Below are 13,520 nucleotides of genomic sequence, written 5' to 3' on the forward strand. Positions count from 1 at the left end.
CTTTACACATTGCAGTTTTAATGGACCTACTTTCACAGCTGTCTGTACTGGGATCAGTGAAGTTAGTTTGTCCTGATCTCAGTCTGAAGCCTGGAGCACATGTGCAGTAGTAACTGCCCGGGGTGTTATGACATCTCGCATTCATACCACATAAACCAGAATCTACTTCACACTCATTTCTGTCTGTGGGACAGATGATGAACAAAAACATATAAACTGAAAACTCTCACAATAAAGTACAAGCAAACTTAACAGATGTGCAAACTACTATTTTACTTACCAATACACTGAACTCCTTGTCTGTCCATAAATGTATCTGCATTATTGGTGGCTTTATAGCCAGTATCACATATGCATGTATAATTTCCTCCAGTATTTTCACAGATTGCATTAGGACCACAATCAATGCTGTACTCCAAACATTCATTGATGTCTGAAATGAACAACAGTGAGTCTCAGATGTTATCTTTGCATGATCTCACATGTAACACATCAGTCTATTATATCAAGCTGTCTTACCTTGGCATTTCTTTGGAGTGTCTAATGTAAAGTTTTCAGTTGGATTAAATCCTTTTTGACATTGACAGTAGTAGCTACCATTAGTGTTGTAGCAAACTGCATTATCTCCACAGATTGGCCCTTCATTTTCATCTTCATCTTCACACTCATCTTCATCTACAGCAATGAAAAACACAGAACTGTCTCAGCAACTGCACAAACTGCTCATCTCTCAAAGCTCTTGGGGAAAAGTAGTTGCTAAAACAAAAAAAGAGCTTTTAAAATGGCTACTATACATTTTGAGAGATGCAAACATGTTTTTATATGTTAGTGTTATGTTTTTGCACATACCTATACACTTTCTTCCATCTATACTGTACCCAGGTGGACAGGTTGCTTGCATCAGGACTCTTTCTGTCAGAGCTAATAGAGAAACTACAAGAACAAAGATCAAGAGTCTGTTCAGTGTTTTCATGAAGTGTATTACACAATGCAGTGGACTTCACAAATATAACAACACTGACAACTATTATTTATATATTTTAGATTCTGCTCTATAGGTCACATGTTTGAGCTCCTCTTAATCATATAGACATGACATCATGATGTTACACTGCAATTGGTTTAATGTTCAAAATTAAATTTATTTACAAGAAACAACAGTCTGAAGAAACAATATAAGACTGCTAAACTTTACCTCAAAACCGCCCTGCATATTAATATCTAACCAAGTACCAGACAATTACAATTTTTTGAATGCAATGCAAATCTCAGACTGTTTGACAAGCTAACAGTAAGATTTATTTATTTTATCCTCATCAGACTCCGAACCCAACTGTTCCCCAATCCTGCACAGCTCAGCAAAAAAGTGCACAGCTAAGTTTCAATAATTTGTTGTTAGTTAATTTTCCAGCAGTAACTTACAAACATAAAGCTTAACAAAATCTAAAAATCATCCAACTCACCCAAAATCAGCAGATACACGTGCTTCATTGTGAAAGAGTGAAAAAAACTCATTTATATATTCAAGAAGTTAAAACCTCAGATAAACATTCAACATTGAGCAATAAAATGAGGTTCACTTTTCAAAAACTTTGTCTTTAGTCTTAAGTCCCCTCCAGAATGATCTTCTGTTCACAAAGCAAGGGTAATATGTTCACACCACCTTTCATCAAAAAAAGTATTCATGAAAACATCAGATGGTGCTTTGGTGTCGGCAGGGCAGGACTTAACAAGGTGGAGGCCCCTGGGCTTGAATAAATTTTGGGCCCTACATTATCAGAACAAAAGGTACAAAAGCTGTCACTGGGACGGTACCCTTTAAATGGGTCCTAATATTTACCATTTAGGTACAGATATAGGTACATTTGTACCCATTATATGCACTCTTTAGGTACAAAGGTGTACTATTTGAAAGGGTACCACCCCAGTGACAGCTTGTGTAAATTATCTTCTGAGAGTGCACTTACAGTAAACAACCTGAAATAAAAAATATATCATAGAACTACATTTTAGGGAAGTTTCCCGACAGGGTTTAGATTAATCCAGCACTAGGTCTATTGCTAGGTTATATTAGGGCACAAGTAGTTTTTACAAACAAACCTTACAAAAAACATTACTGGTGTGCGTCTTGAGACAATGTTAAGATATATCAGTGCAAGATGTGTTTAAATTAAGACAGATCAAACATGCATTTTAGTCTTGGACTAGGATAAGACCTAACTAGGAAACTGCCCCTATATCTCTAAAGCAGAACATAAGCCCAGTCTAAAATTAAATCATGTATTTTAGGGATGTCACAAATCCACATTAATCCTGCACATTAAAAAATACCCCATAACAACATTTAAAATCATTGTGTTAGACTTAGCTTAAGAAGAGAATGATATGTTTTGATTAACATTCACCTTATTACACACCATATAATGTTATAAACATAATCAACAAGCGTATTTTGTGCATATAGCCTAAGTGGTGCAGTGAAAAGAAAAGATTTTAGGATGTTATTTAATAATTATGACAAGACCATCATGTAATATTAGACACCAAAAACCAAAGTGGAGAAGATGATCATTAATTAATTTTTGCGTCTGATATGAACGTAATACATTAAAACCTTGAACGTAGATATAAAAATGAACACTTTTCAGAAGTTTAAACTGTGATTCTGTTAAGCACAAGCAAACATGCTGAAAGAGAAACTACAGGAAAGTTAGTCTAGCTAGCTAGTGGATTATATCAAAAAGCATCAGGACATCAACATGGCCATGATTTAGTGAATCCTCACCTCCAGATGAAGTAATAAACTGGACTGATGATTTAAATGTTGACATAATCATATGTGCGTTGTTAACTCTCCGGATTTTGTTATGTTTCGTAGCTCTGCTTCAGTCGTTTATTTCTCCACAGGGACTGTTTGGTTAGTGTCGTGTGAGCTGCAGACTGCGAACAGATTGGATTTCATTTGGCGCTACGCAGACAGCTTGGTGATGTCAAAGTACCGCGAGAGCGATTAGAAAGCAGACTTCTCCGTGTGATTTCTCGAATCGCTCTCGCGGTACTCTGATGTAATTATTTGGCTGTTGTTGAACAACATGAATACACCCGTCTGCTTTACCATCACTTTTGCGCCGTGATAATTTAATTTCATATATTGATCGGATCGCGCAGTGCCGCATGAAGTCAAATGTACCAAATATCAAATAGCCGACTGTATATGAGGTTCAACCCGCCAAAGTAGCAAGTGGAGCATGCGATGGTGAGTGATTCAGATGTCAATTTATGAATGAAAGTGTCGGTTTGTCACACACTGTTAAGTATTTTCACGCTTTTTTAAATGGGTATACGGAAATCCTTGACCATTACTAGTGGATATACTGCGTATACCTGCTGCGTATCACGTTAGATTACAAACAAACAAGAAAAAACAGAGTTACAAGACCTACTCTAATAATCTTTCATACGGAGCGCTTCATTTTCGCGTTGCTCTTTCTCGTTATCTGTAAAGTTCATTTATGACTCTCATTTCGCGTATTCGCTATTATACTAGCATCTATGGGTTTCAAAAGCAGTAAACTCAGGGCGTCATATTCAGCACCAAGACCAAGATGACTGACATATATTAACGAATTAAATGCAGCACCAAACAATTCCGCACCAACCAATAGGCTGTAAAATAAAAAATGAAAACGACTGAACAAATCAAACGAACGCAAGCCGGCACGGAGGCCCCTATTGGCCGGGGCCCCTGGGCTCAAGCCCAATCAAGCCCAATGGTAAGTCCGGCCATGGGTGTCGGTCTTGTGTGTTTCTTACTGTGCCTCTAAATTTTGTCAGTGCAGTTCAAGTGTATCACGCCCTCTTCACTTAAGCCTTTAGCACAGTAATTTCGGTACTTTAAATTAACCAGAATGACTTCACCAGTAAATACAAAAATGTTTTTACCAGTAAGATATCAATCACACATCAGTACAAAAATAGTCTACTTGTAAACTCTGTGAGGGAGCAGAAGTTTTTGTGTCTGTCTTTAGTCTATGTTCACAGCAGCCACAACTACCAGATAAAGATCAATAAAACGCTCCCAGGAGGTTTAACAATATTACAAAATTATGCCCAGGATATGTTGTGCTGTTGACTTTAACAACAGTTGTAAGAGAAACCCAAAACTAGAATTTAATTCTATTCCAAAGGAGTTAGATCATCAGAAAAAAAGATTGCCTTCAATCAGAAATGACCATAAGAATAACATAAATGCTTGCCTAATATTAAATGAATAGTAAAAACATGTGTTTCCTAGTTTGGTTATTATTATTATTAATAAATATTTATTTCCTGATTTTGTGTTTTGTTAAGAAATTAACTGCGTTTAGATCCTCTGCCTGCCTGCTTGCCAACAAGCTATGTGAAGTAAAGTTTGTCAAGAGCTTAATATTAACTTTATTTTTTAGATGCTTGTATTTTATAAAGTTTTAATAGTCGTGCTTGAATGATTCCAAATAAACTTTGCTTAAAAGTGTAAAACACTGGTTTCTTTACCTTTAGCATTTTAGTGGATTAAATGTGATGATGTATTTAGGGGTTTACTGTAAAATAAGGTAGTTCAAACAGACAAATATGTACGTGTACACCTGTAGTTGCCCATAAAAGACCTACGTAAGACCTAGCCAGGCCCAGATTGGCCATAGGGAGAACCGGGAGGATTCCCCGTGGGCCGGTCTCTTTTTTTTTGCTATGAGGGCTGGTGTTGTCATGCCATTGGTGTTGAAGGTTGCTGTCCCTATGGTGCCAGCAGTCACAGCAGCCCCATTTGCATATTTGTGGGTGAGAGATGTCCCCGCTGCTTTATGACCAAGTTGATTGTGTCCTGATGCCCAACCACTTATTGGAAGAATTCTTGCATTAGATAGAGCTGCGACGATGCATCACGTTTCCCATTAAAAAGACCTGTCTGAAATTGATTCTGAGTCGCAAGACTCCGATTCTGTGTTTCATGCGCAGCTTGTGTGTGTACTACAGGTCTTTGATCAGTAGGACGTCCTTATCAATCTAAAATTATTACAAGCCTGAGGCGTTTACAACGTGCATTTAAAAAAGCAACACTCATCAAACACAATCATTCAAAATATTCTTTATTATCATGTAAATAGCTGAAACAATCTGAAGAACAGCAATATTCTTTCTGCACAAAAGCGCCCTCTGGCTTTTGGGTGTGGCGACATTTCACCGTAATTCATTAAAATTCATTCATTGAGAAAACGCGCATTTGCACAATTATTTGTCACAGCCCTAGCATTAGAGTCCACGGCCTTTACGCTTTTGGATAAAGCCCACTCTACATGAGGAATCGCTTCACCATGCATGGTCTAAGATTTTCATTTTAGACATTTGTGAAGCGGCCGGCTACAGAAGTATGGCAAGAATCAGCAGTGAAGCAACACAGATAGAGAAAGTTATTTTAAAAAGTTGACTTATTAACTTTTTCAACACAGCTACCAGATCCGTGTACTATAGTGGAGTGGATAGAAGACGTTAGCAGATGGCCAAATATAAAGTGGCCAGATACATACGTATATTAGTATACTATATTAGTGCAACCAAACGCAACAACCAGACATTTTGATGCTGGGAAACCGTTTTAATAAACTTTCTGTGTTGCTAACACGTTAGAACCACTGGGGAATAACACCACTACTGTTGCCGAAATGCGTGTGGAGGCTATTTGATCACATGGGCTGTAAAAGGGTCTATAGAGCAGCATATACACACTAATAAAACTTTACTCTTTGTGCATTTGTTTTAAAAACTTTATCACTCTCGTTGCTACGAAAAGGTGCAGAAGTGTGTCTGTATTTATAAGTGTGATTTCCTGTTCTCATGATGGTGAGATAAGGTAAGCAGTGAAATGTAAATAGTACCCCGACTATAAGGCCTTGTATGCATTAATATGTTGTAATTGCTTTCCTTGACTAAAATCTGTTGTTAGAAACACATTAAATATTATCATTACTGAACATTTTAACCTTTAAACATTTTAACCTAAGGCCGCCACTACTTTCTCCAGTATGTTTGTCATTATCCTCATAGTTTTTTGTGATGCTTTTAGGCTCATATTGAAAAGGCTGAATAGGTTTTTTGGCGAATGTCACACGAACAAACCGGAAAACAGGTCTCAGCTTCCATTCGTTGAGATAATGATAACAGCGCAATGTCTATAAACTTTTTAAGGTATTAAAGGTCACGTTCTTCCTGATACCGTTTTTTAAACCCTAGTTAGTGTGTAATGTTGCTATAATAGCATAAATAATACCTGTAAAATGATAAAGCTGAAAGTTCACTGCCAGGCGATATATTTTCTTCAATAGAATTCCTCTTTAAAAGCCTACAACGAACGGCCGGTTTGGACTACAAACCTCTATTTCCTGCTTTAATGACGTCAGTAAAACTGTTCGTTGACTAAACTCCGCCCACAGGAATATGTCAGTCACCAGCTTTGGCTCAAAAGGCTCTGCTAAGCTAAGCTGCTATCGAATCAGAGCACACTAAACAAACTACACAATCAGGACTTGATACGTATTTCTGAAGGAGGGACTTCACATAACAAGGAAGACAGCGTGTTTTGAGAACAGTGAAAACAGCGCTATACAGATAAGTAAATTGTGTGAAAAATACCGCGCTTTTTTACACGTAAAACATGAACACATGTTAAATTGCCCACTTTAAACACAATCAAAGCTTCAAAATCACAGACAGAACGGGAGCTTTAAGCTAACCTTGCTAGTTATTTGTTGTATTTAGTCTTTTTTAGTATCTAAATATCAGTTAGAAGAAAAATAATAAATCTTTAAAATACTAATTTGTATATGTGATGGAGATTGGTTATGCTTATCTTTCGTAGCTTCTTTGAAGGCACCTTGAGATAAACATCTCTATTTTTATTGAAACATGTACAAACGACCTGAACCCGAAGTGATATGATCTATTTTGCAGAATACAGAAGTTTGTTGCACAAAATGCCCATTGCACCATCTTTTTGGCATCTCTCCCTTTCTATACTTGATTCCCTCCTTCAGTCTCTATTATTTCTCTTTTTATTTCCCTCATGTGTGCTGTCCTAAGTTTGTTTTGTTGGCTCCTTGTTTGTTTTACTTTTTCCTATGTGTGGCATGACGAGGGGGTTGGGGGATAGCTTCGTGACGAAAGCAAAGATTTTGCATAAAACTCCGACTACGCCACCCCGGGACTTACACCCAGGGAAATAATCCTTACACCCAAAAAGGCGGTAAGGCACACAAGTTCATTCCTCAGAACAAGAGCAATGAGCAGGAGACGTGGGTATAATACAAAAATATAAGATTTATTTTCACAACCTTCGTTGAGGTAGGAGAATGACTTAAAACAGGCATAGACTGATGTTACTCCACACACAGCTCTCTTACACTCCAACCATTAAAGACACAAAACAGATGATCTTAAAACATCACATTATCACACAAAACAAAATTATACAAAAGTACAAAACGACTGTAGAAAAGAAAATATAATTTCTACAAAGAATACAATGACTGGCAACAGTCAAAATAACAAATAAAAACACAAAACATCAACTTACAGGGCTGAGGTTCCCACAGGAGTGATCACTGATGCAAATTATCAAAAAGCACTCACACACCACACCGTGAATTCAGAGCGCACACACTCATACACAGCAAAAATGTGTAGGACGGCAACCATTGACGCTGTACCACCACCATTACAAGATCCTTTGCCCGTGGAAACCCCCAGCCCCTGAAAGTAAAGCAACACCCACCAATAAATGGCAAATGGGCTACACAGAAGAAATCATACGGCGCGAACACAAAGTCCATACGCCAGCTTCAATGTCCTCCACTGAGAAATAGAATTTTGCAGTAAAGCTTAGAAACCAGACAGTGTACAGTCCATGGTATCACGGTAAAGATAGTGACGTCGTTTCAGTGGTACGACACAGCAGCGCGAAAATCAAACTGCAGCAATAGAGGAAGCACGGCGTAGAACAAAAGGGAGAATCCTAAAATGAATAAATAAAATATATATTAAACCTAAATCACAACGTCATTACTCAAACATTTCGACTACGTGCTGGACACTTACCAAACAGTGGCATCACCTCAGACACATTACAGTTTACAGCACAGGTTTACCAACATCGGTAAACAACAGCTAACTGAGGGTAAACAGTCATTTAACCCACTCAAGTACAGGAGGGCACCAGCACGATAGACAAACGCTCTAAAACCAACGCAACATTAGTTTTAAATAAACACGGATTAAAACTACTAACATTTACACACAATGCTCACCTGTCGCTATCGTTGCGAACACCAAGGGGGAAAGCCGGACATGACGCATTTCGGGCAGCAGCCAATCGCCGCTTAAAAGGGGACTGCCACTCCCTAATAGGTTGTGATGACTGTCAATCACAGCTCACCTAATCCTGCTACATATGCTGTCCCCCACTGTTCTCCTCACTCCTGACTCAACATTACACTCCAGCCCTTATTGGGTGCTTCTCAATATGCTTCCTCACTGCTACGTCCTCACGTCTTTCCTCACTTGCATCCTATGGGGGTGGATCAAAAAAGAGGCAAGGAAAGGAAACGAGGTTGCACAAATAAGAATTGAGAAGCACCCCATGTTTGCCAATCTGCCTGCCCACATGCCGTCTATGGCATCCTGCTTACATCATTGCTGAATGGAGTTGACATCTCCCTCTACTACCTGATGATCACCAATGCCTCTGGTGAAGCGTTCTTATTATCTATCTTGACATTTATTGTTTCTTTGCTTTTGTTGAATTCCTTAATGATTGAGTCTCAGTGTGCACCAGTAATTTAATCCCAAGTCTATTCCTGACTGTTACATGATCAACCTTTGCTGGGTTTGAACCCAAGTCCCTGAGATAACTCCCAGACAGTGGAACCCAAGGCTAACGAGGAGACAACAATCACACACAAGCTGTGTCCCAATTCAGAAGCTGCGGCCTTCTAAGGATCGTGCTGCTGCACAGGAAATTTGCCAGAGTAAAATTTACTCAATTTGAAGAAAATTTTACTCTATAACAGATAACATTTGGTCCCTCTCTAAAAAGAGTAAAAGTAACTCTTTTGATAGAGTTGTTTTTTTTTAGAGTTAATTATGCTCAATGTAGTGTTAATATTTTACTCTGTCATGTGATATTTGACTCTATGTAGTGTTTTTTAAAAACAACTCTAGTACCATTTTACTCGGTTCAGAGCTAAAAGAAATTGACTCTGTTACAATTTAACCCTATTTAGAGTAATTTCAGATTTACCCTACCACAATTTACTTCCCCTCCTGAGTTGTTTTTCATCAATTATGAGTGAACTACAAAAAATAACCAATTCTGTCCAGAGTTATTCTTCTGAATTACAAAATTCACAATTTACCATCAAACAGCTCGAAAATTAAAAACATTAGTCTGAAACAAACCTGTAATTTCAGTAAAATTTTATTATCTTGCTAAAAACAGCATCTATTATACATTTTATTTGTCAAGCCTCTTTTAACCTAAGAAGGCCGCCACTACTTTCTCCAGTATGTTTGTCATTATCTTCATAGTTTTTTGTGATGTTTTAGGCTCATATTGAAATGGCTAAATAGGCGAATGTCACACGAACAAACCGGAAAACAGGTCTCAGTTTCCGATTGTCGAGAAAATGAAAATAGCGCAATATCTATAAACTTTTTAAGGTATTAGGCTAACCTTGCTAGTCATTTTAATTTTTTGCGTTTATATTGTTTTAGTATCCAAACATCAGTGAGAAAAAGAATACATTTTAAAAATTTGTATACGTGATGGAGATTGATTATGCTTATCTTTCGTAGCTTCTTTGAAGGCATCTTGAGATAAACATCTATATTTTATTAAAGCAAGTGCAAAAGACTTGTGATGTGAACTGTTTTCGCACCTTTAGTATTACCTCTGTTATCTGTCTATTTATTTCCCTCATGTGTGCTGTCCTGTTTTTAGCAGGTGTTTATCACATCAGTATGGGTGTGATCACCAGGGTGTGCTCCTGGGGTACATAACTGACCAACCACTTCCTTCTCCTCACAAGAGCACAAACCCCATAACAAACCTTCATTGCTTAAGCATTGAGGACTTCTGCCACATAATGTTTAAGTTGTTTGACTGCACAAGGAAATAAGGCAGCTTCTCAGCTGGCACAGCTCATTCAAGGAGATCACTCATTACATTTTAGCAACTTGGTGGTGTCACACCTGTCAGCAGGAATGCCCTTATACTTTTTGTTGGTTTTAAGAACAATTACTCAAGATTCGCCCTTTGTCATTTCCCAGAATTATACAACGGAGAGCACATCAAGCATAAAAGCCTTGTAGGTTTACTGAGGAGCCCGCAGGTTCACCCCGTAGAGTAGAGCCATGCGAATTGCAAAAGTGTAAACAAGGCTTCAACTGCACAAAGCTAAAGAGAAAGCAGCAACTGTGTGCTGATTCCAACACTTGCCAGGTCATGTGTGAAAGGGCCTTTAAAGGAAAACACCACCGTTTTATAATATTTTACTATGTTCTTACCTCAACTTAGACGAATGAATACATACCTATCTTTTTTCAATGCGTACACTTCATCTTTGTACAGCGTGTCGTGAATGTGTTAGCATTTAGCCTTGTCCTATTTGTTCCTTAAAATCCAAACAGGAAAGAATTTAGAAGCCACCAAACATGTCCATATGTTTTCCCCATTCAAAGACCGTTACATGATTTACACGAGTAAGTATGGTGGCACAAAATAAAACGTGGTGATTTTTTAAGTGGATAAAAAATGAGAACTATATTGTGTGACGGAAGAGCACTTATTTTGCAGCACTTCGACCTCTGGCGCAGTAACATCATCACTCCTGTGTAGGCCTATCCACACTTCGTCTCGGGCGTACAAAAATCTGCCTGCCAATAACGTGCAAGGGTGAATTTGAATTTCCTTTCGCAACAAATCACTTCACACCCAATAACTCAATCGCCCTTGCTTTTTTTCCCACTCCAACATTTAAATTACTCCTGCCCACTAAAAGCTGCACAGCTATATTTGCTTACCCCGATAGGCCTATCAATGTAAACAATTTAGAAAAAGTTCCATTGATTCACAATTTATATCATCGCTAGCGTACCAATCTAAGATATGTATTGTCATGTGATGTGATATCATCCATCCCTAACATGCAGTAATGTTAATGCTTTAAACACATTTGACAAGCTATTTTAATTAACAAGTAGCACATCCTCATCTTATTCCAGAAAAGTTGCTGATTGGGTTGTACAGCTCCTGCTCACCTGCATGAATGTTGGGGGTGAGGGGAAGGGGCGTGTCTTGTCTGAACTAGTTGATGCATGAAAACAGCACCCTGACTGGTTGACTGGCTCAAAGTATTTTGAGTATTTTAAAAATACAAAATACTCATCTTAAATGTATTTAAATACAAATTACATTTCATTTTTTCCAAAGTCTTTACAGTAAAATACAAAATACTATTTTGTATTTCAAATACGTATTTTAAATCCATGTATCTGAAATACTGCCCATCCCTGCACAACACTGTGTGACACTTGCATTACATGCGAACGGCGCATAGTCTAATTGGATTTTGTCATCACACCACTGATCTACTGGCTTTCTTCAACGTGATACCCAGCCGATGCCTGACCAACGACCACCGTTGGAACCCGTTAAATCTCCTTATCCATTTGCATCCCATATAAATAAATAAATAAATAATATATATATAATGTCAATAAATATCCCAAGGTTTTTTTTCCTTTATATTTGGCCATCTGCTAACGTCTTCTATCCACTCCACTATAGTACACGGATCTGGTAGCTGTGTTGAAAAAGTTGATAAAGTCAACTTTTTAAAATAACTCTGTGTTGTTTCACTGCTGATTCTTGCCATACTTACTTTGCCAAAATGCGCGAGCATATGTTGCCATGTCATCATTGTGTACAAAAGGGTCTATACAGCTTTTATTAGTTGCTTTCTGCTGCCCTCCTGTGATGATTTTAAAGTAAGTTCAGTCATCATGAAGGGCCAGCTGGCTCCTTCTGTAATGCAGTATAATATTCTGGGGAGAAAAAGCTTGAATGGCCTTTCAAAACTAGGCATATTTTCTAACAAAATCATCTTTACATGCTATAAATATATACACAGGACCTGCCCCAGCCATTCTGTTATGTAGGTCTATTACTTATTGGAGACAAAGATAAATGTTTTTGGTATAGATACATTTTATGGATGTAGTAAGGAATAATTGACGACAGGCCATTGAATTATAAGAAAAGTACCTGAGGACCTGAAGAGTACCTGAAAAACTGTCCCAAGAGAGGGAGGCAGGTCTCAACGAGTCCTCGGCTGTGAACCGCGTCTGCGTGTCTAACTGTTGAGCAGTGAGTTGAAATGCAGGCCTCATAACCTGAGATAAGTCCAAGCCATTAAAGTTGAAATGTGAGAAGCTGTCGTTGGAGCGGGAAGACAAGTCTTTGTTCTCGACAGACTTCATCTGCATAGTTTGTTTAATGCAAAGATTTGGTTCAATAATAATTAGCATATTTTTAAACGTATTATTATTCCCTTTGAGCTAAATCTGGGATTCCCTTAGCATATTTCAGTAGGAGGTTTAATAGTGTTTTAAAATAACACTTCATTTTACCCTGCTGAATCACTACAGACGCCTAGTGGCGCAATGCATATGAAACCAATGAAAATGTTATCCTGGGGTAGGCATGGCTTTAGGACACTCAGCAGGTGATAACACACCAGGTTGCTGTTGTGCCTTTAGTCCTACCACACAGGAAAATCCCCAGTGTTAAATTAACTCTACCAGTGTTAAATCAACACTATTTGGTGTTTATATAATCCACACCAAGATCGGTGTTAAAAAAGACTGGTGTTAAAAATATAACTCTGAATCAGTGTTAAAGTTAATGAGATGATGATGTGATGATTAAGACATTAATGGTGAACACCTGCTGGTCATTCAAATCAATTACAATTTGGATATTTTCCTGTCTCTACATTTTTATTTTGATGACTCGTTTTCTGGAGGAAATAATACTAAAATAATGAATAAAGACAAATTATTAAATGCAATAGATGAATACTGTTGGGTGTATGCCTCCAAAAGCTGCAATCTTTCACGTTTGCCTCTCAATCAGCATCTCTGTTTAAAAAATTAAAATGATAACTTGCAGAGTAATTTTCTAAATGGATAAGTTTAACTTCTAAACAGCTGACAGAACAAAATACAAGTGCTCAACTATTCCAGCATCCACACACGTTATTTAGTAGACAAATCTTCTTTCTGATGTGATGTCTCACAAGTCAAATAGACATTTATCACAAAATGTATCACATTAAATCTTAAGTTTGTGTTTGTTATGAGTTCATTTGAAGTCACCATTATTGTGATTAGTGTTTCCTTTAGTTAGGCATTTGTCCCTTGGCCTTCATTGA

General features: G+C 37.8%; 1 protein-coding gene across 2 annotated transcripts in view; it reads right to left on the reverse strand.

Moving 5' to 3' along the window:
* LOC135744858 (protein lin-12-like) overlaps positions 1-13,520 on the reverse strand; it is a 74,401-nt gene that overhangs the window by 41,004 nt on the left and 19,877 nt on the right. For both annotated transcript variants that reach the window (XM_065263237.2, XM_065263239.2), the window contains exon 11: positions 31-183. In XM_065263237.2, the coding sequence (XP_065119309.1) occupies positions 31-183 (153 nt within the window). The remainder of the gene's footprint in view (positions 1-30; positions 184-13,520) is intronic.

This window comes from Paramisgurnus dabryanus, chromosome 3 (assembly GCF_030506205.2).
Source record: "Paramisgurnus dabryanus chromosome 3, PD_genome_1.1, whole genome shotgun sequence".
Lineage (NCBI taxonomy): Eukaryota > Metazoa > Chordata > Actinopteri > Cypriniformes > Cobitidae > Paramisgurnus > Paramisgurnus dabryanus.